This window comes from Neophocaena asiaeorientalis, unplaced genomic scaffold (assembly GCF_003031525.2).
Source record: "Neophocaena asiaeorientalis asiaeorientalis breed wild unplaced genomic scaffold, Neophocaena_asiaeorientalis_V1.1 scaffold342, whole genome shotgun sequence".
Taxonomy (NCBI): Eukaryota; Metazoa; Chordata; class Mammalia; order Artiodactyla; family Phocoenidae; genus Neophocaena; species Neophocaena asiaeorientalis.
Window position 1 is genome coordinate 1,324,401 of NW_020174037.1, and position 23,712 is coordinate 1,348,112.

At 35.7% G+C, this 23,712-nt stretch overlaps 1 protein-coding gene across 1 annotated transcript in view; it reads left to right on the forward strand.

Moving 5' to 3' along the window:
- Nucleotides 1-23,712, forward strand: part of SLC44A1 (solute carrier family 44 member 1) — a 119,967-nt gene that overhangs the window by 57,571 nt on the left and 38,684 nt on the right. Inside the window, exons 4-6 of the mRNA XM_024753681.1 lie at nucleotides 4,189-4,325; nucleotides 15,364-15,457; nucleotides 22,328-22,497. Coding sequence (XP_024609449.1) covers nucleotides 4,189-4,325; nucleotides 15,364-15,457; nucleotides 22,328-22,497 — 401 coding nt within the window. The remainder of the gene's footprint in view (nucleotides 1-4,188; nucleotides 4,326-15,363; nucleotides 15,458-22,327; nucleotides 22,498-23,712) is intronic.

Below are 23,712 nucleotides of genomic sequence, written 5' to 3' on the forward strand. Positions count from 1 at the left end.
CAGTATTAATTCTTCCAGTCCATGAGTATGGTGTATCTTTCCATTTGTGTCATCTTCAGTTTCTTTCATCAGTGTCTTAGAGTTTACTGAGTGTAGGTTTCTAACCTCCTTGGGTTAGATTTATTCCTAGGGCTTTTTTTTTTTTTTTTTTTGATGCAGTTGTAAATGAGATGTTTTCTTAATTTCTCATTGTGATAGTTTGTTGTTAGTATATAGAAACATAACAGATTTCTGTATATTAATTTTCTTATCCTGCAACTTTACTGAATTCATTGATGAGTTCTAATATTGATAGTTTTTGGTGGTATCTTTAGGATTTTCTGTATACAGTATCGTCATCTGATATCAGTGATAGTTTTACCTCTTCCTTTCCAGTTTAGATTCCTTTTATTTCTTTTTCTTGTCTGATTTCTGTAGCTAGGCCTCCCATGTTGAATAAAGTGTCAAGAGTGGGCACCCTTGTTTTGTTCCTGATTTTAGAGGAAATGCTTTCAGCTTTTCACCTTTGAGTATGATGTTAACTGTGGGCTTGTCATTTTTGGCCTTTATTATATTGAGGTATGTTCCTTCTATGCCCACTTTGTTAACAGTTTTTATCGCAAATGGATGGTGAATTTTGCCAAAAGTTTTTTTCCACATCTATTGAGATGACCATGTGATTTTTATTTTTTAGTTTGTTAATGTAGTGTATCATATTGATTGATTGAGAGATGTTAAATCATCCTTGCATCCCTGGGATAAATGCCATTTGATCATAGTGTATGATCCTTTTAACGTCTTGAATTTGGTTTGCTGATATTTTGTTGAGAATTTTTGCATCTATGTTCATCAGTGATATTGGCCTGTAATTTTCTTTTTCTGTGACGTCTTTGTCTAGTTTTGGTATCAGGGTGTTGCTGGCCTCATAGAATGAGTTTGGAAGCATTCCTTCCATTTCAATTTTTTGGTATAGTTTGAGAAGGATAGGTTTTACTTCTTCTTTAAGTGTTTGGTAGAATTCACCTGTGAAGCTCTCTGGTCCTGGACCTTGGTTTGTTGGGAGTTTTTTGATTACTGAATCAATTTCCTTCCTGGTAATCAGTGTATAGATATTTTCTGTTTCTTCCTGATTCAGTCTTGGAAGATCGTATGTTTCTAGGAATTTATTCATTTCTTCTAGGTTGTCCATTTTGTTGGCATATAATTGTTCATAGTAATCTCTTGTGATGCTTTGAATTTCTGTGGTGTTAGTTGCAACTTCTCTTTCATTTCTGATTTTCTTTATTTGGACCCTCTCTTTTTCTCTTGATGAGTCTGGCTAAAGGCTTACCAATTTTGTTTGTCTTTTCAAAGAACCCACTCTTAGCTTCATTGATCTTTTCTATCATTTTTTAGTCACTATTTCATTTTATTTTTGCTCTGGTCTTTATTATTTCTTTCCTTTTATTAACTTTGGGTTTTGTTTGTTCTTCTTTTCCCAGTTCCTTTAGATGTATGGTTAGGTTTTTTATTTGAGATTTTTCTTGTTTCCTGAGGTAAACTTGATCACTATAAACTTTCCTCCTAGAACTGCTTTTGCTGCATGTCATAGATTTTGGATTGTTGTATTTCTGTTCTCATTTGTCTCCAGGTATTTTTTTATTTCCTCTGTGATTTCTTTAGTGACCCATTGCTTGTTTAGTAGCATATTGTTTACCCTTCACATGTTTGTGGCTTTTGCAGTTTTGTTTCTTATAGTTGATTTCTACCAACTATGGTCTCATATCATTGAGGCCAGAAAAGATGCTTGATATGATTTCAGTATTCTTAAATTTTTTGAGATTTGTTTTGTGGCCTAGCATGTGATCTATCCTGGACAGTGTTCTATGAGCACTTGAAAAGAATGTGTATTCTGCTGCTTTTGGATGGGATGTTCTTTATATATCAGTTAAGTTCATCTGATTTAATGTGTCATTTAAGGCCAGTGTTTCCTTATTGATTTTCTGTCCATTAATGTAAGTGGGCTGTTAAAGTCCCCTACTATTCTTGTGTTAATAATACAATCAGCAATTAACAGTTAATAATACAAGAAACTGTGTCAATTTCTCCCTTTGTCTGCTAATATTTGCTTTATGTGTTTAAATGCTCCTGTGTTGGGTACGTATGTATTTACAATTGTTATATCTGCTTCTTGGATCAATCCCTTGATCATTATATGATATGCTTCTTTGTTTCTTGTTACAGTCTTTGTTTTAAAGTATAATTTTCTCTGTTCTAAGTATTGCTACCCCAGCTTTCGTTTGGTTTCCACTTGTATGGGATACCTTTTTCTATCCCCCCCACTTTCAGTCTGTATCTGTCTTTAGGCAGCATATAGATGGGTTTCATTTTTTTATCAATTCAGCCACTCTATGTCTTTTGATTAGAGAATTTAGTCCATTCACATTTAAACAATTATTAATATGTGTGTACTTATTCCCATTTTGTTAATTGTTTTCTGGTTGTTTTTGTAGTTCTGTTTTGTTCCTTTCTTCTTCGTTTGCTCTCTTCCCTTGTGATTTGATGACTCTCTTTAGTGTTACGTTTGGATTCCTTTCTCTTTTTTGTGTATCTATTATAGATTATTGATTTGTGGTTATTATGAGGTTCATATATAATAACATATTTATACATGATTATTTTAAGTTGATAATCTCTTAAGTTCAAAGACATTCTAACAAGGAAGGTGCAATTTTAACACCCTCTTCCCCCTGCAGTGTTTAATGTTTTTGGTGGATGGACATGGGTCCTGGTATGGCTGACAGTGGGTTCCAGGGGGTCTGGGGCTAATGTCAGTCTGCTGGTGGGCAGGGCTGGTTCCCAGCATGGGTGGCTGCAAAGTTTGGTGAGTCTTGGGGCGGGTGCTAGCCTTCTGGTGGATAGTCCTGTGTCCCAGCATAGCTTACACTAGGTCTTGGCCCTCTGGTGGGTGGGAATAGGTCCTGGGGTAGCTCTCTATGGTGCCTGGGGCTGGTGTTGGCCCATCGGATGGAGAGGTTGGGTCCCTGCATGGCTGGCTGCTTGTCCTGGGTGGGGGGGCCGTCCTGGGCCTGGGGTAACCAGCTTGTGGGCAGGTAAGCCCCTGGTGCTGATAGGCTAGAGGGAGGACTCCAAAATGGTGCTTGTCAGCACCAATGTCCTTGTGGTAGAACAAGTTCCCCAAAATGGCTGTGACCAGCAATCATGTCCCCAGGTGGGTTGAAATTGCCTCCTACCTGTCTAGGAGGCTCTCCCAAGATCAGCAAGTGAGTCTGACCTAGACTCATTTCAAATTACTATATCTGTGCTGGGTTTTGGAGCATGTGAGATTTTGTGTGTGTCCTTTAAGAGTGGAGTCTCTGTTTCCTACTGCCCTCTGACTCTCCAGTGTGCAAACCCTGCTGACCTTCAAAGTCAGATGTTCTGGAGGCTTGTTTTCCTGGTTCAGGGTCCCAGGGCTGGGCGCCCATATGAGGCACGGATCCCTCTCTCCCTGGGGAGAACCTCTACAATTGTGATTATCCTCCCATTTGTGGGTTGCCTACTGAGAGGTGTGGATCTTTCCTGTACCACGTCTCCACCCCACTGTTCATCTAATTGTGATTTCTTCTTTATATCTTTAGTTGTGGGAAATCTTTTCTGCTAGTCTTCAGATCATTCTCATCAATAGTTGCTGTTGTAATTTTGGTGTGCCCATAGGAGGAGATAATCTCAGGGTCTTCCTACTCAGCCTTCTTGGCTATACCTTGTATATATCAATATATGTTCATTTTTATAATGATACACTTTATATATGATTATATATTCATTAAAGTTTATGTTTAAATTATAATTCATGTTATATAACAGTATTTCAGTAATTTGGGGGATACAACTTTGTCAAAAAATAAAACTGAAGTTAGTTATTTAAAAAAACTAAAATAGACAATTTTGATTATAAAATACACATTGCAAAATTTTAAATATTAGAAAAATAGATCATTAAAAATATGAGTCCCGTATTTCCTCCATCCCCACTGTTAACAGTATGTTTATAAGCAATTATTTTTTTAAAAATTCATGTTTGATTAGATTTGTGAAATGTTTGTTCATCTATGATTAAATTTATGAAGGGGAAATGAGATGTTCTTTGCTCTTAGGTTTATTCAAATATGCAGTGAACCAGACTGTATTTTGTGAAATAATATCTCAATATTTTTCTTCATGCTTTAGGTACGTGTTCTTTTTGGATCCATGCAATCTGGACTTGATAAACCGGAAGATCAAGTCTGTAGCACTGTGTGTAGCAGCATGTCCAAGACAAGAACTGAAAACCCTAAGTGATGTTCAGAAGTTTGCAGAGATAAATGGTGAGACAGTAGGCCATCCAAGTCTACAGTCCAGTCACTGTTAAATATTGTGTTTGCCTTTCAATATAAATTTATCCTAGCATTAAATAAATCATCAAAGAACCTTAGAAAGAAAAAGAGAAGTGAAGGTGCTTTTGGACTTCCTTGATATAAATTATTATAGTCACCTAGAGAGCTTGTGGAAACTCTAGATTCCTAGGCCCCACCCAGGGAAATTCTGACTGTGTAGGTCTTTGGGCTCTGGAAATTTGTATTTTTTACAAATGTTTCAGGTGATTTTGATGTTGCCTGTTTGAGTATTTGGGAATTATTAGACTACTCTATGGGAAATTTGTGGGTTTTTTCCCCCTCTTCCTAAGTATAGGTTAAAAGTATTTCAATTAGTTTATTTTATTTTTACCCCTGGATGTAATATATGTCTATGATAGGAAATTTGAAAAGTTCAGAAAAAAAAAAATGAAGTAAAAAGGAAAATTCCAGCATTTTTCAAATTTTGTGTTTTGCTTTTTTAATTACACATTATGTCTTAACCATTTTTCAAAGAAATAAGTTTTGAGAAACTGAGGTTAAACATATGGGAATTCCCTGAGAAAACAAGCATAGTCAATTTCCTGAACTCTAGCTCTCTTCTCTTGGGTTGCTAATCTCCAGGTGCTATCCTCAGCTCCATATGACTCACAGCATTTCTCTTCAGAGAATTTTTTTTTTTTTTAACCTCTCTTCGTGGAGGGCTGCATAGTGATAGTCCTTCAAGCCTGTATTTTTCCATGGGGTTTCCCGTTTGTATTTTGTGTATAAGAATCCTCAGAGCCGCCTCAGTCCTGCCCAAACTCACAGGCTAGTTCTAGCCTTGGAACAAGGGCTGACTCAGGCATCCATCTGGTGTAACTTCTGGCTGGGTGGAGAAGCACCCCGGGGACATAACTATACACATACCAGCATGGCTCCAGAGTGTTTCAGGTGGGGGCGCTAGCCTTCTGAGGGCAGAAGGGCTGCAGCCTTCCAGACTGGCAGTATTCCTGTCCCATTGCTACATGCCCTCCACATAAGACAGTAGGAAGAACATGGGATTGATTGGGATCTGGATTCTACTTCTGCTTCTGTCACTGATGGGCTGTATAATGAGGGACAGAAGGTATAGCCTCTCTGAGCCTAGATTTCCTCAACTGAAAAAAGGTAGATTTAAAATAATGCCCCTCTCCTAGGTTGGTGTGAGAATTAAATGAGATGATGCATGAAGAATACTGGGCACTCGGTGGGCATTGAATAAAGAGGTACCAACTATTCTTTAAGATCTCATTTTCTAGTCCCACATGATATCCTCACATGTGCTGATTTGCTGAGTCTAATACCAGAACTATCAGCTCTGTCATTATCAGGTTTCAGGGATGGATGAGTTATTCCTTTAGCGTTTTCCTAAAATATTAGACAATGTGAGCATATGTAGTGTACTCTGAGAAGTGGTATCATGGAGTGGTTAATAGTAGAGACTCTGGAACTAGATTATCTGGGTTCAAATGTTGGTCCTGCTACTTAATATCTGTGAGACCCTGGGCAAGTTACTTAATCTCTCCATGCCTCAATTTCCCCATCTATGAAATAGGGATAATATTTTTACCTAAAGTACCTCATAGAGTTGTTATGAGGAGTTAATACATGAAAAAATCATTAGAACAATGTTTGGCTAATATAAGTTGTTAAAAAAAAAGTGTTGGCTACTGCTGTTACATCATCATCATCACCATCATCATTATTATTATTCTACCAATGAAATGTAATACTCTTCCTGTCTCCAGTCTCTAACTTCTAGTGCCCTTACATACTGCTGCCATATTAATATTCCTAGAGCTTCAATCATGTTAATCTCTTATTCAGAAATCATTGGTAAAAAAATAAAAGTCTATATGTCTTACCCTGGCATTCAAAACTATGATCTAGTATTGAACTAACGTCTAACAAGTTCTCTTGGATGTACCAGATGTGTCTTGGTCCCTTGAACCTGACATATTATCTGGAGGGCCAGAAAAGAGCTAGTTCCTTGTTGGCTGTATTGCCTGCTCTGATGATCCACTGGGGAGAAATGCTCCATGCTGCCCTGCTTTTATGCTTTGTTTCCAGGCCCCTATCCTGGGTGAATATGATACCGAGTATGGCCTTAATAGGCCCTGATAAGAAGCCCCTTCTGGTGAGTTTTGCAGCTTTGTATTACCCATAGTATCTTGCACAAAGTGGGTGTTCAGGAGTATTAATGAATAAACGTTATTTCAGAAAACAGACCTCTTAGATTGGTGCCTAGTGATAAAGGCACCCTTAGGCTTTTGAGGCAGCTGTTTGCAAAATAAGTTAACAGATTAGGCATTTTCAAAGGTAATAATAATGGCAGCATCAAAAGGCATGGCGATGGAGGATGGAGAAGATAATAATTTAAAAAAGCAAATAGAAAACTATAAAATTGTAATAGAGAGAGAGCCTTTGGTGTAGGGGCCTAAACACTTTAACAGCAACCCTAAGTTGAAATTTCTGAATTTCTCAAAAGAATCTATATTGTTTTTTGGATTGGTGACTTAAAACTGGAGGTACAAATTGATTTGGAAGGAGCAGATAATTTTTATTATTATCTGTGTCCATTTGTTGTTGCAGCTATATTTCTGTTAGAAAATACACAGTTCTTTGACCTCAAATATATAGCTCTCAGTCATTAATTTCAGAGAGGTATATCTTTAAAAGATAATTTAGGTTTAAGTGGGAACTTTCCAAATCTGTAAGAGAATTGTTAAACGTCCATGGAAGAACCCTAATGCATGAGAAAACTGCAAAGCTCCTAAAAGAGAACATAAGGGAAAGCTTCCTTATATTGGATTTGGCAATAATTTCTTGGATGTGAACCAAAAGCACAGGCAACAAAAGAAAATGTAGATAAATTGAACTCATCAAAATTTAAAACTTCTGTGAGTCAAACACAATCAACAGAGTAAAAGGCAACCCATGGAATGGGAGAAAATGTTTGCAAATCTTTGTATCTGGTAAGGGGTTAATATCCAGAATATATAAAAAACTCTGCAACTCAACAGCAAGTAGAAACCTACAACCTAATTAAAAAATGGGCAGGGCTTCCCTGGTGGCGCAGTGGTTGAGAGTCTGCCCATGGAATGTACAGCACCAAGAATGACCTCTAATGTAAACTGTGGACTTCGGGTGATTATCATTGGTCATTGTAGTTTTATCAGTTGTATCAAACATAACACTCCAGGGTGAGAATGTTGATAATGGTGGAGGCTGTGCATATGTGGGGGTATGAGGTATACGGGAAATCTTTTTTTTTTTTAATTTATTTTATTAATTTTTTCTGTGTTGGGTCTTTGTTTCTGTGCGAGGGCTTTCTCCAGTTGCAGCGAGCGGGGGCCACTCTTCATCGCGGTGCGCGGGCCTCTCACTGTCACAGCCTCTCCCGTTGCGTAGCACAGGCTCCAGACGCGCAGGCTCAGTAGTTGTGCCTCACGGGCTTAGTTGCTCCATGGCATGTGGGATCCTCCCAGACCAGGGCTGGAACCCGTGTCCCCTGCATTGACAGGCAGATTCTCAACCACTGCGCCACCAGGGAAGTCCCTGGGGTATTAACTTTTTTAATGATAATTTTAAACCTTATTTTAAAATGCAAGGTAAAATAACATTTTTCTTGCCAGAATGAAAAGATAATATAAATCCTTTTCAGAGTTTTAAGTTTCCATGACAACGTTTGAAGGTACTTTTTAGCACTTAACCATCCATTCATGTGAACTTTTATTACCTTTACAAACTATTTAAAATCTTTATAAGGAAAAGCACTTAGTTCCTGTAGTAATATAAGAAATGCATTTATTAGGCAAATAATATTTCCTCAATTCTTTGTTTCTTTTGGACAAGAAAGAGGAGATGTTTTCTTGGACACTTAAGTTCATGTAATGCTTCTGTCAAATATGTCTGACTAGAATAGAAAGCTTGGAAGAAATAGCTGGAAATTAGATTAGTTATGTGAAGATGCTGCCATATTACAAGGAGCTTTAAGACAGGCAGAAGATTTTGGATGAATATAAAAGTGTAAGTTTTAGTACATGAATTGAGTGGTAGGTGTATAAATGTGCATTTTATTATTTTGGTTCATAGTTTATATAGACACAAATCATAAATATATGATGCTAGAGAATAAAACAATTGCCTTTAAAAAATTAGAGTTGCCAAATACCGTAAGGACTCAGTATTAAACTTCTTTGGTTCTTTGTTTATCATCTTGCTGCAGTGGTGCATGAGTTTCCTGGGGGCAGGATCATGCTCTATTCATCTCTGAATATTTAAGCCCTAATATAGGACCTCACATAGCAATTATTCATGTTTTTTGAAAGCATAATAGACTGAATTTCCCTCTTCATCTCTATTGCCACTTAATAATTTCTCATTCTCTTAACATACTATCCTTTGCTCAATTCTGTATTCATGTGAGTTGCCACCAACAGGCAAATTGTTTAGCTTCAGTCTAACTAGAATTGCTGTGAAATCAGTTCTTTTTATTCATCTCTAAATAATTCATCTTATTCATTCATTTATCTCTCTTATACATACTCTCCAAGGATTATTCATGCCTTTTATTCTCTTAAGCTCTCTTGTTCTTCCTCTTTCCTAACCTTATGCCCTACAGAGGAAACTAAAACCATATGGTGAGAGCTCCCATCTGAGTTCTTATTTTCAGCAGAGCATGAACCCAGCAATGTTTCTTCCCTCCGGTTTCTGATGAAGAAGTTTCTTTCCTCCTTTATTATCATTATTTTTGAAAACTCAATAATGTATACATTGTAGGGGGGAAAAGAATCACCCTCCCTCTGCAACTAACTTCAGCTTTACATGAGACTTTCATCTCAGCCCAGCCAGACCATGACAGGTGGTGAAGGGAAGGGAACATAATGCCTGCTCAGATGTTCTTCCCCTTCCTCTCCCCCTTCCCTAATTCTGGCCCTACCACCACCCTTCGCTTTATTCCACTGTCCCCATTGTTCAGCATGGTCATCTGAGTCTGAATAGGTAAATCAGACTTAAGCCCTGCGTTTTGTTTCAACATACCATTTATTGGTACCTACTTTGTGTCATGCACTGTGGCAGATGCTTTACGTGTCATTTTATTCTTTCCACATGCAGTCTAAATTCTAAACAAAAGTTTAGAAATGAGAATAACCTGTAGGTTGGGGACTGGCTGCACGTTCTCAGTTGGTGCTAATATTTTACATGGAATTCCTTATTTTCTTTTGTATTACTCTTATCAAACTATTGTATCAATATTTATTTTGTTTTCCCTAACACAGTAGTAAGATGACAGAATTCTTATTTTCCTTTTGTTTGTGTCCCATTTATAGCACTCCTATTTAAGAGTGCTTCTTCAGTGTACTGTATTTTGTATAAATTCTGAGAGCTTTATGACCTGCCAATTGGACCATGTTCACATTTTGAGTAGAGCCATGCAGCTTGGTGCTTTCTCAGTGATCACTGCTGAAAATCATGAAAGATTATGTGATCCATTCGTGTAAGATTTATGAATACTAACAAGCCTTTTGATTATCATTATCTGGTTGGTAAGTGTAGAGTTAGTATGAATGGACGACCAGATTATTACCCTCTTTTTTTACCTGGCAGTAACACTATAACTTAAACCACAGAGAGTATGTATTCTTTTTGGCCACAGTGAATCAAAAGATTGGTCTTGATATAATTTATAAATGAATGAAACATACAACCGTAGCAACTGATTTAATTGCTTCCAAGTCAGAGACCAGCAAGGGAAACTTGATTGTTAAAAAGGGGAGGAAAAAATCCTTAAATTTAGTAATGCAATTTTAACTAATTCCTTTATTCAACAAATAACTAATTATGTGCCAGAGAGACAAAAACAAGGTACAGTCCTCTCCATGTTTAAGGAGCTTGCATTAGAGTAGGCAAACTTCTCTTTGTCCTCCACGATACCTAGTAGAAGTCTTGTACATAGATGGCCAAAGTTAATTCACTCAGCAAATATTTCTTGTGTGCCTACTATGTGCCAATAGTGATTGACAGGTGATGTCATATCTACAGCTGGTTAATGGTGCTTCTTGGGAATTGCAAATATGTCCATCCTTTTCACTGGTTACTAGAAATTGAAATTGGGAAATTGTCTTGCTTTCTTCTGGCATGTAAATATATAATGCTTTCCTAATTAGAGAGAAAGGGGTTAAATTAATTAAACTTCTCATAGCAATGTAATTTGTTTTTCATAATGAAAACTGTTCTGCATCAAAAGATTTTCTTTTTTATTTTTAATTTGATTGATTGATTGTTGGCTGCATTGGGTCTTTGTTGCTGCGTGCAGGCTTTCTCTAGTTGAGGCAAGCAGGGGCTGCTCTTTGTTGCGGTGCATGGGCTTCTCATTGCAGTGGCTTCTCCCGTTGTGGAGCATGGACTCTAAGTGCACGGGCTTCAGTAGTTGTGGCACATGGGCTCAGTAGTTGTGGCACACAGACTTAGTTGCTCTGCGGCATGTGGGGTCTTCCCAGACCAGGGCTCGAACCCGTGTCCCCTGCATTGGAAGGTGGATTCTTAACCACTGTGCCACTAGTGAAGTCCTAAAGCATGTTTTTTAAGGACTATTTTTTCCTCTTTGTATATCCTGCAAGTATTATTGAGATAGCAAATCAAACAAAATTTTTAAACAAGAATTAGCCTCCAACTTGCCAATTCTTTGTTTCAAATAATTTGATGTTTTAGACCAGTAGATCTTAACTAAGGGTGATTTTGCACCTGCCACTAATGCCCACCCCCCACCCCCACCCCCACAAGGACACTTAGTAGTGTCAGGAGACATTTTTGGTTGTCACAGATGGGTGAGAGGTTACAGGGAGGCTGCTGGCATCTAGTGGATAGAGACCAGGGATGCTGCTAAACATCCTGCAAATGCACATGACAGCCCCATACAACCAAGAATTGCCCAAGAATTGTATTAATACCATGGTTTAGAAATCCTGTTTCAGATAGTGTACTTTGTAGTCAATGTTGAAAAGCATATATCATTATATATAACATGTAACACCAAACTATAAGAGATTAAAAGTAGTTATTTCTGTCTGTTTTATTTACCAGATGGCTTTTGAGTGCTGTCTGTATGCCAGGAGATAGGAGTTCCAGATATTTTGAAGGCATAAGGTCCCAGTTCTCAAAGAGCTCACATTCTAAAGATAGAGATGATATGTAAACTAAAAAAATTATAATAATATGCTAAGTTTTATAATAGAGCTAAGAAGTAAATAGCTTTGTTTGGGTGCATCAGAGAAGACTTGACAGAGGAGGTAAAGCTTGAGTAGTTTGTAGAAATTCTGCTCAAACTTGGAACACTCATTCAGATGCTAGTTAGGAAAGGACAGCCCAAGCAGAGGGAACAGCATGTGGAAAAGCCTGGAAGTTTGTGAAACAGCAAGAATTATAAGTTTATTATGCTTAAATGAGGCTGGAGTTTTAGGAAGAGGCCTGCCTTAGGAGGGCCTTGAAGCCAAGGAGTTTGGAATTTTCCTGAGGGCAGGGATGTAATACAACTAATGCCCAGTTTACAGAAATCATTCTGAAGGTTGTACACAGGATGGAGTTAAGAAACCCTCTGAGAGAATAGTTTAACTGACCCAATAAGAGATCGTGATGGTCTGAAATAACACAGCAAGATCTGATTGTTGGGACTTGGTATCTTGAATGTTTTGAATAGTGTGGGAAGACGTAGATGGAAGATGTAGATTAAGAAGATATAGGATGACTTCCACACTTCATCTTGGGGATTTTATGGGTGGTGGAGCCATTAACCAGGGTAGAATTAACACGGGAGGAAACAGCAGATTTTAGAGAATGGGTGATGGAAAAAAATGTTTTCAAACATGTTATCTTTGCCGTATCTGTGGACCATATGTTTTTTGCCCAGGAGCTTATTGAATACGTGTCTGATTATGATTATTAGAAAAGACACAGAAGAAGCATTGTAGCCTAGGAGTGAAGAACTCTGTTTCTTAGTAGTTTGCCAGTGATTGCTTAAAAGGCCTTGGAAGTATGACTTATTTTTTTCATCTGTAATGTTTGGAGCATGGCGATGGAAATATACCTCTTAGGGGTGTTGTTATAAGTGATAGTGAGCTAAAGAATAAATAATTGACTATTAAAAGGCATTTGATATATTGTAGTAGTCAAACATTCTGGGGACTATAGCAACTGTTTACCAAGATAAATGTTTATATACCCAAGTTAGGTTCCTAAGATCACTCATTCTGATGGCCTTTGAATAACACTGGCTGAAATGCATGGATTGCCTCTGGTGTGGTTTAGATAAGCTTTTGTTTTTTGTTTTAGACTTCTCATTACTCTAGCATGGTTTTTCCCTGCTTTTTGCATTAGAAGAAAAATGTCTTGCTGTTTATAACCAAACATCATATGTTTATACTTCTACTATTAAAAAATAATAAAATAGATACTACCTTAAAAGAGTTCACTAAAAATGCATTAGCTAATAAACATGAAAAGAAAAACAATTGTAAAACATTGGCCATTTCTGGGTTGTTTTAATGTTCTTCATTGAGGCTTCTCTGTCCATGAACCCTTTGAGCAGGAAGCAATATAAGGTTTCTTCTGATTGTTACTACTAACACATTGTAAAGATCTTTTTTCTTTAATCTATTTAGTACAGGATCTATTTAGTACTGGCCTCTGTCCCAGAATACCATCAGAGATAAGGCTATATCCTTTCATTGAGCATTATCCTGGGAAAGTCTTTATAAAATTGAACTCTGTTGCACCTGCTGACCTCCTTTTTTAAATGAAAAAAGGGTGGGGTTGGAGATTATGTTCACTGAATTCAGATGGAGCAGGGTGTTTGACAGCACTGACACAATATGCTTTAGTTAGGGCCTTTTATGTTGTGCAAATCGATTCCACCTTGGACTCTGAAATAAGTAAGTTGACAATTCAGATCAGGAAGTTGATGATCACATTGGGTGCTCTGCAGTTATTGGCACAGTTGCTATTTTTTCATGAGCAATTCTATCATAGGACTCCCAGTTATTTTAGAATTAATCTGAGATGTTTGCTTGCCATCGCTGTCATATTTTCTCTAAAATTGCTATAAATAGTATCTAGTTGCATTATCTTTAAACACAAAAGCCTAATTTTAGAAGAGTTAGGTGCTTAATATTCATGTTTAACTTAAAAACAAGAAAGTCATTAAAATGGAAGAGAATGATTGAAAACAATTTTAGAAACTTAGTTTTCTATTGAGTCTATCTTAAGAGCTGAAGAAACTTGAAGAACAGTGCCATGTAACTTTCAAGTATCTCTTTAAAAATATTTTACACTGTCAAGTTACTTGAATTATTTTTATATAAAATAGATGCTACATGTATTTATGTAAATGTGCTATTAAGGCCCATGTATTCAAACACTTAGCAAGTTGGTTGCTGGTTTAGGGGCAGCATCACTGAATTAAACGCAGGTTTGTGGCTTTCTAAAAGTGCTTTTGATTGAAAGGACCAGATATAAATGAAACAAATCTCCCAATTTTGTTGTCCCAACAAATCTTTTTATCTATATTCCCTTCTAGTTCCTTCTCACATCCTCACATGATGTTTCCATAATTAATCCAATGTTAAAGTCTGCCTTCACATTATAATTTAAACATTTTCCATGGTGATACAGTGCAAAATCTCATTATTGCTGTGATATAAATGCAAAGCTATTCTGTTTGTATTTAATAATGAAGTATTTGACCAAATTAGTAACCTCGTAAGCACTTCAATTAATGAAATACAAACAGTTTACATGATATAATGTAGTAGGTCTCAGCAAAATTAGAACTAAAGCCTAGATCTCCTTATTTAACAGTATCTGTTGTACAATGAATCTTACAGTATTCTAGTTGCTGTGTTATAAAATTAGCAGGTCAGTTAAATAAGACTTATCAAAGATAGGGTGTACTATATCCATTTGCATTTTATGTAGTATTTAGATATATATTAGCCATATAGTCAGAGAATAACCAATCTAGGACTGAATTTAAGCTGTTTTAAGCTATCTGAAAACAGGGAATCCTTTGATCAATTTATTGATTTTGTCAATTAATTCAGTTTATTTACAGTTACTGTTTCCTGCCTTTTAAATAAGGAAAAAGTAATATATTATCTGAATGCATATGTGCTATATGCAATAATTTTAAATATTTAGTAATGGAGAGCATCAGAAGGAGAGATGGCATATGTAGCTGAAGATGGGTTTCGTAGTCAAAGAGATCTAGGGTTTAACCCCAGCATTACTGGCTTAGCAGCTGTGTCACCCTGGACAAGTTATTTACCTTGTCTCTTAGCCTCTATTTTCTCCTCCATCAAGTGGGCTTAAAAAGGCCTGCCTAATGGAGTTATAGTAAATAATATAATTTTTATCTATGTTGAGAGGAGAGGCTCACCCCACTGCATAATAGGAGGAAAGGCCAGGTCCTCTATCTATCCCAGCCCTCTTCTTGGCGTGGGGAAGAGAACCAGCCTCAGGAATGGGCTGCTTTCAGTCTAACCCTCAGAAGCACTGGGGCTGGCAAAAACTCTTGGTTTCTTCAAGAGGATATTTTTATCATGTTTCTTTGGTTCTGTTGTTTGAAGACATTCCTAAATACAGTTTGGTCAGTTACAATGAAAAGTTGACTCTTTATTAAAAAAAAAATATGTATATTTGTATGTCATCTTGTATAGGGCCTGATAGATGGCACTCAATAAAAGTAGCTCTAGTACTTATTGTTATTACCCTTAATATTAATTAAAATTTATATATAAGTTACCAGAGAAAAGTCTGTTTCAAATGATTGAGAATTGATACTATAGACCAAATCAAACTTTTATTAATTCTATAATGTTTGAAAGTTATATATGTTGAGTTAATATTAACCAATAAAATAAAGTTAAAGTGAATTAATAGAAGAATTTATTCGGACTCTGTTCTGCTAGCTAACATATAGCTTTTCTTTCAACAGGCTCAGCCCTATGCAGCTACAACCTAAAGCCTTCTGAATATACTACATCATCAAAAGCTTCTGTTCTTTGCCCCAAACTGCCTGTTCCAGCGAGGTAAATTTTATTGTATTTTGTTAACTTGTGACTTCTGTTTTTGTAAGTAGATTTTTAACTGTATATGTTTTTCTGAGAAAAGAGTCACTTGATGATACCTGTTGCCCAGTTTCAGTACTTTTACAACAAAATTTTTAAAGTAGTAATAGAAATGACATTGTGAATTTCACATTATTTTAAAACACACACACACACACCCACACACACACACACAGGCAAACTATTTTTCTCATTCTCAGCTATTTTAAATTTCTTTGGGGGCTCACTTTTTTTTTTTTTTAATGCCATAGTTTTTAAGTATACAAAGCTGCTGAATCATTATAAAACCCACAACAAAATTGGAAGCCAAGTCTCACACTCTCCGAAGATTCTTTGAAGTTGGCCATACTTACTGGTATTATTTTAAAATTTTCTTTGTAAGTTTAAAAAATATGCCAATGATTATTCTCCATAGTTTATTTCAAGCTCTATCCTTTAGGTATATTCTCTATAGTAAGCTGTTTGTCTTAATCAACAAACATTTATTGTTAAGTACCTACTGCGTGTAATGGATGCAAAGATGAAACAAGAAATGTTCTTTGTTTGGAAGGATCTCACAGTAGTTTTAAGTAAAGCAAATTTTAAAATTATAAATTGATTTTTTAAAAAAGGAAATAAATTCTCAAGCATTGTGGAATATATCCTCAGAATTAGGTATATAGTTTCTGGAGCATATGTGATCTTGAGAACCTTAGCATATATCCCTAACCATGTATGACATGAGTATTTCCCAGGAATATTGAATCAAAACCACTTTTTACTGTATCTCAGTATGTTATAGCAAGCTATTAGTTAAAATTCTTATCTTATGTCTCCTTTCCTTCAACTTGCTTATGGGTGTTACTTGTGCTTTATTAAGTTGAATTTGAAGTTTTCTGTTGAAAAGACGACAAAGGATATATCAGTTTAATTGATTTCTAGCTCTTTTAGTACTGTCAAGTTGCTATTGAAATTAAAATTTAAAGCCTACAGACATAAAAATAACAGGACTGTTTTAAAAGATACTAAGTAGGAGGGACCTACAAATTATGGGCTTAGACCCGTAGGTAGGGAAACTCCATTCATGAAAATTGAGAATATTAGGGAGGCTGAGACAGTAAAGAAAGGAGGTTCTTTGAATAGAGAAAATTATCAATGTAAAAACAAGAAAAGCTCTGTTCTCTATTCAACTGCTAAAGCCTATTTTAAATGCACACTTTGAGTATAGAGTCACTATTTTAAGGCATAAGTATATTATAAAAGGATAACCAGAAAGCCGTGGTATGAGAATGAGATTGCTCTGCTCTAGTATAATATGGGTGGGCAGTTCATACTTCAGATCCTCCGGCACCTCTGACCTCTGACTCTACCATGTTGAGGACTGCCTGTTCCTGGTTATACTGGGTGATCCAGTCTTGGCTGCACACTCATGGACGTCTCACATACAGCATCCTAAGGGCATTCACTAGGAGACAAAACGTAGTATTAGGGGCTTGGGTTTTAGAGATGGACAGGCTTGGCTTCTAACAAGGTTATCCACTAATGTTTTAGTAATCCAAGATGCAATGATGAACCTAAACCATGTGAAAACCGGCTATGTACTATATTTATATTGTATTTAATCCTCACATCTTACTTAGTAGTTCACAGTCTATCACTTTTGTCTGAACTCACGTTGTTGGAAGGTAAAAGAGAAGCAACAGTTGATAGAAGGAAGGCAAATCAAGATCTTGTAAATATCATCATCTGGTATTTGGCAAAGTGAAAAGATCAAGAAACAAGAATAAATTTGTTTTAATAAAAAACTTAGGGCACTACCCTGTTTCACACACAGTGTTAGGTTAGATACCAAATCTCCAAAGATGAGTAGGACCTAGTCTCTGTCCTTAAGAAACTCTGTCCTTAAAAAGAGTAGGGACTATGCTTTGATTGACTTTTCTATATGCACCAGAAGACCAGCACTAGGCAAACCTGTGATGCAGGCAAATGGCCCTCAGCATCTTTTATGTCTCCTTTGCCATCTCCCTGGGAGCACAACAGTGGGACAGAAAGAACTGAACTTTGAGTCCAGATAGGCCTGGGGCTGAAATCTGTTCGACCACTTTCTATTTGTCAGCTTAAGCAAGTCTGTTAAGCCCTCAGTAAACCAAGTTTTCTCATATGTAAAATGGGACTATCAATACCTCTCCCATGGAATTGTCATAAGGATTAAGTAAGATAATATGTGTTAAATATTCATTATTGTGCTTGGCATTTGGCTTAGGAACTATTCGAGAGCCTTCCAACCTTCCTGGGTACCCAGGAACCTTCCGCAGCTGAAGGTGCCTGTTTTAAAGAAAAGCAGTTGTAAACTAATTTGCAATAAAACATTAGTGCCACATAATCTCCAAATGGTTACTATTCCTAAGAGCTTTTGAATTTTAAAAGCAAATGCCTAGAAAGGGCCATATTGTATCCAAATTCAGAACTCTACTGGTGACATGCTAAACATAGTAGCAACAGGGAGTCTAGCCAGCCCTTATACTTGCAGTGCTTAAGGGTTTGGGTATAGCTAGAAAAAGTTGCAATACTAGAAACAGATTTCATAAGTTCAGTTTATTCATCAAACATTTATTTTGGTACTTCCAGATGCCAGAAAGGGTACTTGGTGTTGAGGAATTAACATGATATGGAAATAAGAAAATAATAGCCAAGAAAAAAGTATTATCTGTATTTTTTAAGTGAAGGATTCAAGGTGAATTAACATTTATAAATCATCTATTGGATGCCAAGTACAATATTATGTTTCTCATATGTACTATCTCACTTAACCCTCACAAAAACCTATAAGGATACTGTCCCTAATTTATAGCTGAGGAAATAGGAAATAAGAAGTTAAATGGGTTGCCCAAGGCCACACAACTAATTGTTGGGAATCAGAATTTGAATCTAAGGTCTTGTAAAGTCTATACCACAGTTAGTTTGAAGGGAAAAAAGGGAGTATAGGAATGAAAGAGGAGAGAAAAGAAATAAAATGAAATGTGTGAGAATCACTGCACATTGCCATTAGATTCTTGATTACTTATTTCCTGCCTTTGCTGTGCTATAGAGATATTACCAAAACCCTTTATTTTTATTCTTTCTTAAGTAAAACTTTTAATGAGAAGTCTTGTGTAATTGCTTATTTATAACCTGAAGTTTTAAGATAATTGTGTGAAGTGCAAACTCCTATCTTCTCTTACAAAGGCATATGGACAAGATATTAGGCATTGTTTGTCATCATACTTTGAGGGAGCTCATTAACTGTGATAGTCTGGACTTAAAGGCAAATGGGCAATATGTTTGCCAAGGTAAGATACAATTTTCCTATGAGTGGCTAATTTAAAAAAAATCTTTAAAAGACTCATTATAAATTCATTTTGTTCTTGTTGACTAATGTTTCAATAAAGTGAAACAGCATCGGTTCCTAATGAAACAACACTGACTTCTTAAAGATTCAATATTCTGTAGGCTTCAAAAGGTAGAAAAACTTACTGTAAATAGAATACTTCATGCTCGTTCTCTTAATTAAGAAGCACAGAGTGTGTCATTTAGGTTAGACACTAAAGTAGAAGTGATCTCATATACTAGGTTCTCAGAAGGGTTATTTTCTGAGAGGTATATGAAATCAGGTAACATCTTAAATTCATCATATCACATGGGATTTAAATGGTATAAGACAAACCATTTCAATGCCATGATTACTAAAATTTTTTAAAATAAAGTAATTCAAACAAAATAATTCATGACTAGTCAAGTTGTTTCTGTTTGGGAAAGAGTTGAGAAAAAGAATGACAAGGGGATCTAGTACTTTTCACTTTAAAGCTAAGTATTTAATTTCATTTTTGCTGTTGTGTCCAGATATTATCTTCGGTCTTGTTTGCCTTCTATTTCTGTTATTCCTTACAATTAAGAGCAGCTTTTGACCATTTTGACCATCAGCTAAACAGTGTAATCAGCTTGTGCTATTTTTATGCCTTTAAATTTAGAGCTGTCAGGTTTCTTTTAACTGACATAGATTGAATTATAAGGCAAGGGACTGTTATTTTATTCCAGTTCTTTGAAAGATACTTGTACAAGTACTCTTTCTAATTGGCCAAGTGTTTATATACAGTAGACAAATGACTTGAAAGCATAAGTTCAAAACTGATATTACTCAGCTTTTCCTCTTAAATACAAATGAAGGATTAGAATTTTAAGACTATAATCCTTCCCTTTTCAAATCAGCTATCCTCATTATAAGTATGAAAAGCAGAAAAATACGAAAGCTACTGGGCATCCTGCTTCTACTAATTTAGAATCATTGATTTATGGGTGGACATTATTATTATTATTAAGATGCGAAAAGACTTATAGAGGACTTCTACCCTTTCAGCTAACAGAAGGAGGGACTGAGAAAGAGAGGTGAAGTGACCTGTATAATGTTAGGAGAATCAACCAGGGCTTTTGAACCCAAGTCCAGTTTTTCTTTATCACAAGTTCCACTCTCTTTTGGAAATGATATATATTTCTATTTGAGTATAAACATACATCAACATCCTGTTAGGATATGGGAGACTTAAGTGGAGCCACCTCTGGACAGAGGATAAAGTTTACGGTTATATGACAGGAAAAAGAAAACAGGGGAGCAGGACCAAAAAAATTGGTGGGTTTTAAAAACAGAACATCAGTATCCTTAAGGTGGATGTATTTTTTGTTCAAGGTTGGAGGCAAGTGAGTTAAACTGAGATGACATCAGAGATGTAGGGTAATAAAGCAGATGAAGATGTAGACAGTCATGGAGCAGAGAGGACTTTAGTTTTGAAGGACAGAGAACCAGCCTTTTAGTGAAAATACGGTTAAAAGTCCTTAGACAGGGACATTAACCTGGCAGGGACAGTATCTAGACAGTATCAGGAAAAAAATAGTTGTAGGTCACAACACAGTTGTCAAGTTTAGAGGTTTCTGTCCCAAGTTAGCCTCCATTGAGTAGGAACTTCTAGTTAATCTTTTTTCATTCTTTCCTGTAATATTTCTAACTAAATCCATATCACCTAAAAGTATTCTGTAATTTAATGTCTTTTAAAATCATTAGTAAAACAATTTTTGGTCAAAAAATGGTGATTTACATACCTGTAATTCAAGCATTACTCAGAATGCTCTGGCTTTCTGCACTTTGTGACAAAATATCAAATCTTTGGTATTATCTCTCACCAACACCATTTTGGAGGTGTATACAAATACACCCACACATCACAAGAGGCAATTTTTAAAAAAGAACATGCATGTCATCATCATTTTTGGATACATTTTACTTTAGAGCATAACTACGGTAAGGCTAGATCTTTAAAATTATATTATTTTATTGCTCCATGAAGTTTAACATCACGGAAGATGTTGCTTATTCTTACTCCCAACGGTGCTCATGTACCAACATTTAAGGAAAATCAATATATAGTTCACTTATATTCTTACTTGAAAAGAAATATTCTAATTGTTTTTTGAGGAAGGAAACAAAGGTAGTGTTTTGCTTTGGGTTATACAAAGTTGCTTTGCTGAGATTAGAAACCTTGGGATTTTATTTGGTGTTCAACCATGTAATCTTATTCACTAATTTGACCAAAATACAGTGCCAATCAAGAATGAGAACACACTTATTTCAGTCCAGTCAAAAGTGTTCTGTTACACTGTGACTGATAGCCCTACAAATAATTCTGACAATGTGGGATTCGTGTTAGTAATGACTAAATTTTAACTTAATGCACACATAAATGTGTGTTTGTGCATAGGTGCATGTATGGGCTCTTTTAGAATCCAAATAAGTCACAACTGAGGGCATGTTCATAGAGCTTTGCTTAAAATCTCTCACTGATTAGTGCATACATGTTCTCAGAAGCTAAAATAGAACCATGTTATAACAAGCTATATTTATGTCATGGTTTATACATAGCTATGTTCCTTCACAAGTGAAAGCTGCAGTCAGTATAAACCTGATATAATTGATTTCCTCTTTTTTGGACACAAATAATCTCATAATAATAATAACATACAAAAAGAAAAGAAAATGGCCCAGAATCCCATGACTCTAACAAATCAGAGATTTTTCATTTCTTTATATTTTTTCCTGTTCTCATTCTTATGTATATATCTTTTATACAGAGATGTAATCATCACATTAGATATCAATTTTGGGGTTTTCTCCCTTGTACTATTAAATTGTAAGTTCTTCCATACATTAGTATTCAAAGTTATTGTTTCAAATAGCTGCATATTATGCTGTATGTTGATGTCTTGGTATGACTACTTTGTATGAATTATTAAGCTTGTGCCCCAAATACCTTTTTTAATCTAAGGTTTTGTATGCTGTTCTGAGAGAAGAAATATTCTATTAATGGTGGCATGTTTCAAGCAAAAGTATGTTTGTTTTTATTTTTAGATAGCGTATGGCAAAAATTCATTTTCAGTTCAATGAAGTATATGTTTGTAAGTTTTGCCATCTGCCCCTTGATTGATAGATGTGTAGGCTGAGGAGTTTAAGTGTTTGGTTTTGCTTTTAGTAGTTGTGTATGTGTGTATGTGTGTGTATATGTGTGTGTGTTTCTTTTCAGAAGGGGAGGGTAATGTCTTCTGTTGGAATATGCACTCCACCCTCTGATAAGGCTTGTGGTAAGATGTGCATCATGCCCCATGACGGTCATCTTCATAGCATTAAGCTCACAGCTCTTAGCTCCCATATGATGTGTGGAGGGTGGACTGTATTGCAGTCATATTCACCTTTCATTTGTGTGTTTGATGTGGCATTTATATTAAGTAGGAGTAATTTTTTTTCTGATTTTTTTTTTCTTGTGTCACCAGTGCACCTATTCCATTCTTCCATCGCTGTGCTCCTGTGAACATTTCCTGCTATGCCAAGTTTGCAGAGGCCCTGATCACCTTTGTCAGTGACAATAGTGTCTTACACAGGCTGATTAGTGGAGTAATGACCAGCAAAGAAATTATATTGGGACTTTGCTTGTTATCACTAGGTAATTGTTTTTCTCATTATTAGCTATTGCATAGTACTGCAGTAGAAGACTGTTCTTTTAACCAAAATATGAATACTGCTGGGGATACTTGTAAATTGTTTTACTTCCCATAGCCAAAATAATTGTTTCAGAATATATATAGTTATAAATAGATACATATTTTTAAAAGAATATAATATATCTGAAACTCATTTCCCTTCTTTTTCTCTCATTGGAGAAAACTGGTGTATTCCCAAACTTTGATTACAAAGGCTATAATAACCTTTAATATGATAATAGGAGGTTTCTATTATCAGCACCCCTTTGTTTTTAGTTTTGATTCCAAAAGGCTTACTTGCTTATAAAAAGAGGCTACATATTCTCTTTTATATTTCCATCAAAGAGCAAGATTTCTGATATATTATGTTTGGATTATGTAATTTTTTTCATTGCTACAATTAATATCTGTATCGCTTGAAAAAGTAGGAAATCTCCACTTGTTAGCCATTTAGTTTTTTGGTCAATAAATAGATAATAAAATAAATAAAAGCAAATAAATTTTATTTTCAAGATGTAAATTCCCTATATTATCCTAGAACTATATGTAGCCATATCAGAATTTATAGACTTTTTTAGTTGGGAGAAGTAAACTGTAGTAGGAACCAAACAACTGTTTTGTTATATAAGTAAAATGAGTGTTTATGCCTGTTAACACCAATTATAGTCATTGAGAAGTCTAGCTATATTTCTGTCTTGTCATTAGAGAGTATTTTCTTTTTGCTTAGGTAGTACTTGACTCAGTTGAAATAATGCTGTCCATATGAAAAGCTATTTCTGTGATATTTGAAACGCTCCCATCTGTTTTTGGTTCCTGTACATTTATTGCAAATGTGAGTACCTTAATAATGTTACCTAGTCACAGATCCCAACCGTTTATTTGGCTTTGCAAACGGTCCAAGGAAACTTGATTATTAGTCTAGCTTTATTTAAAATTTTTTTGATTTCTGAAATAGTTGAATACTTGAACCAAGAAAAAAAAATCCAAACCTAAAATAGTGTTAATAATGTTGTTAAGCCATTGGAATTCCATTTCTTATTAGAATGGTTTACTTTTGAGGTTTAAGATCTTTATTCATTTGTTTGTGAAATGGAACTTTAGATAATTAAAGATGAACAAATGATGATTTCAGAAATGAATTTCCCCATGCAAGGGTTAAATCTTCTCAGTTTCTTTTG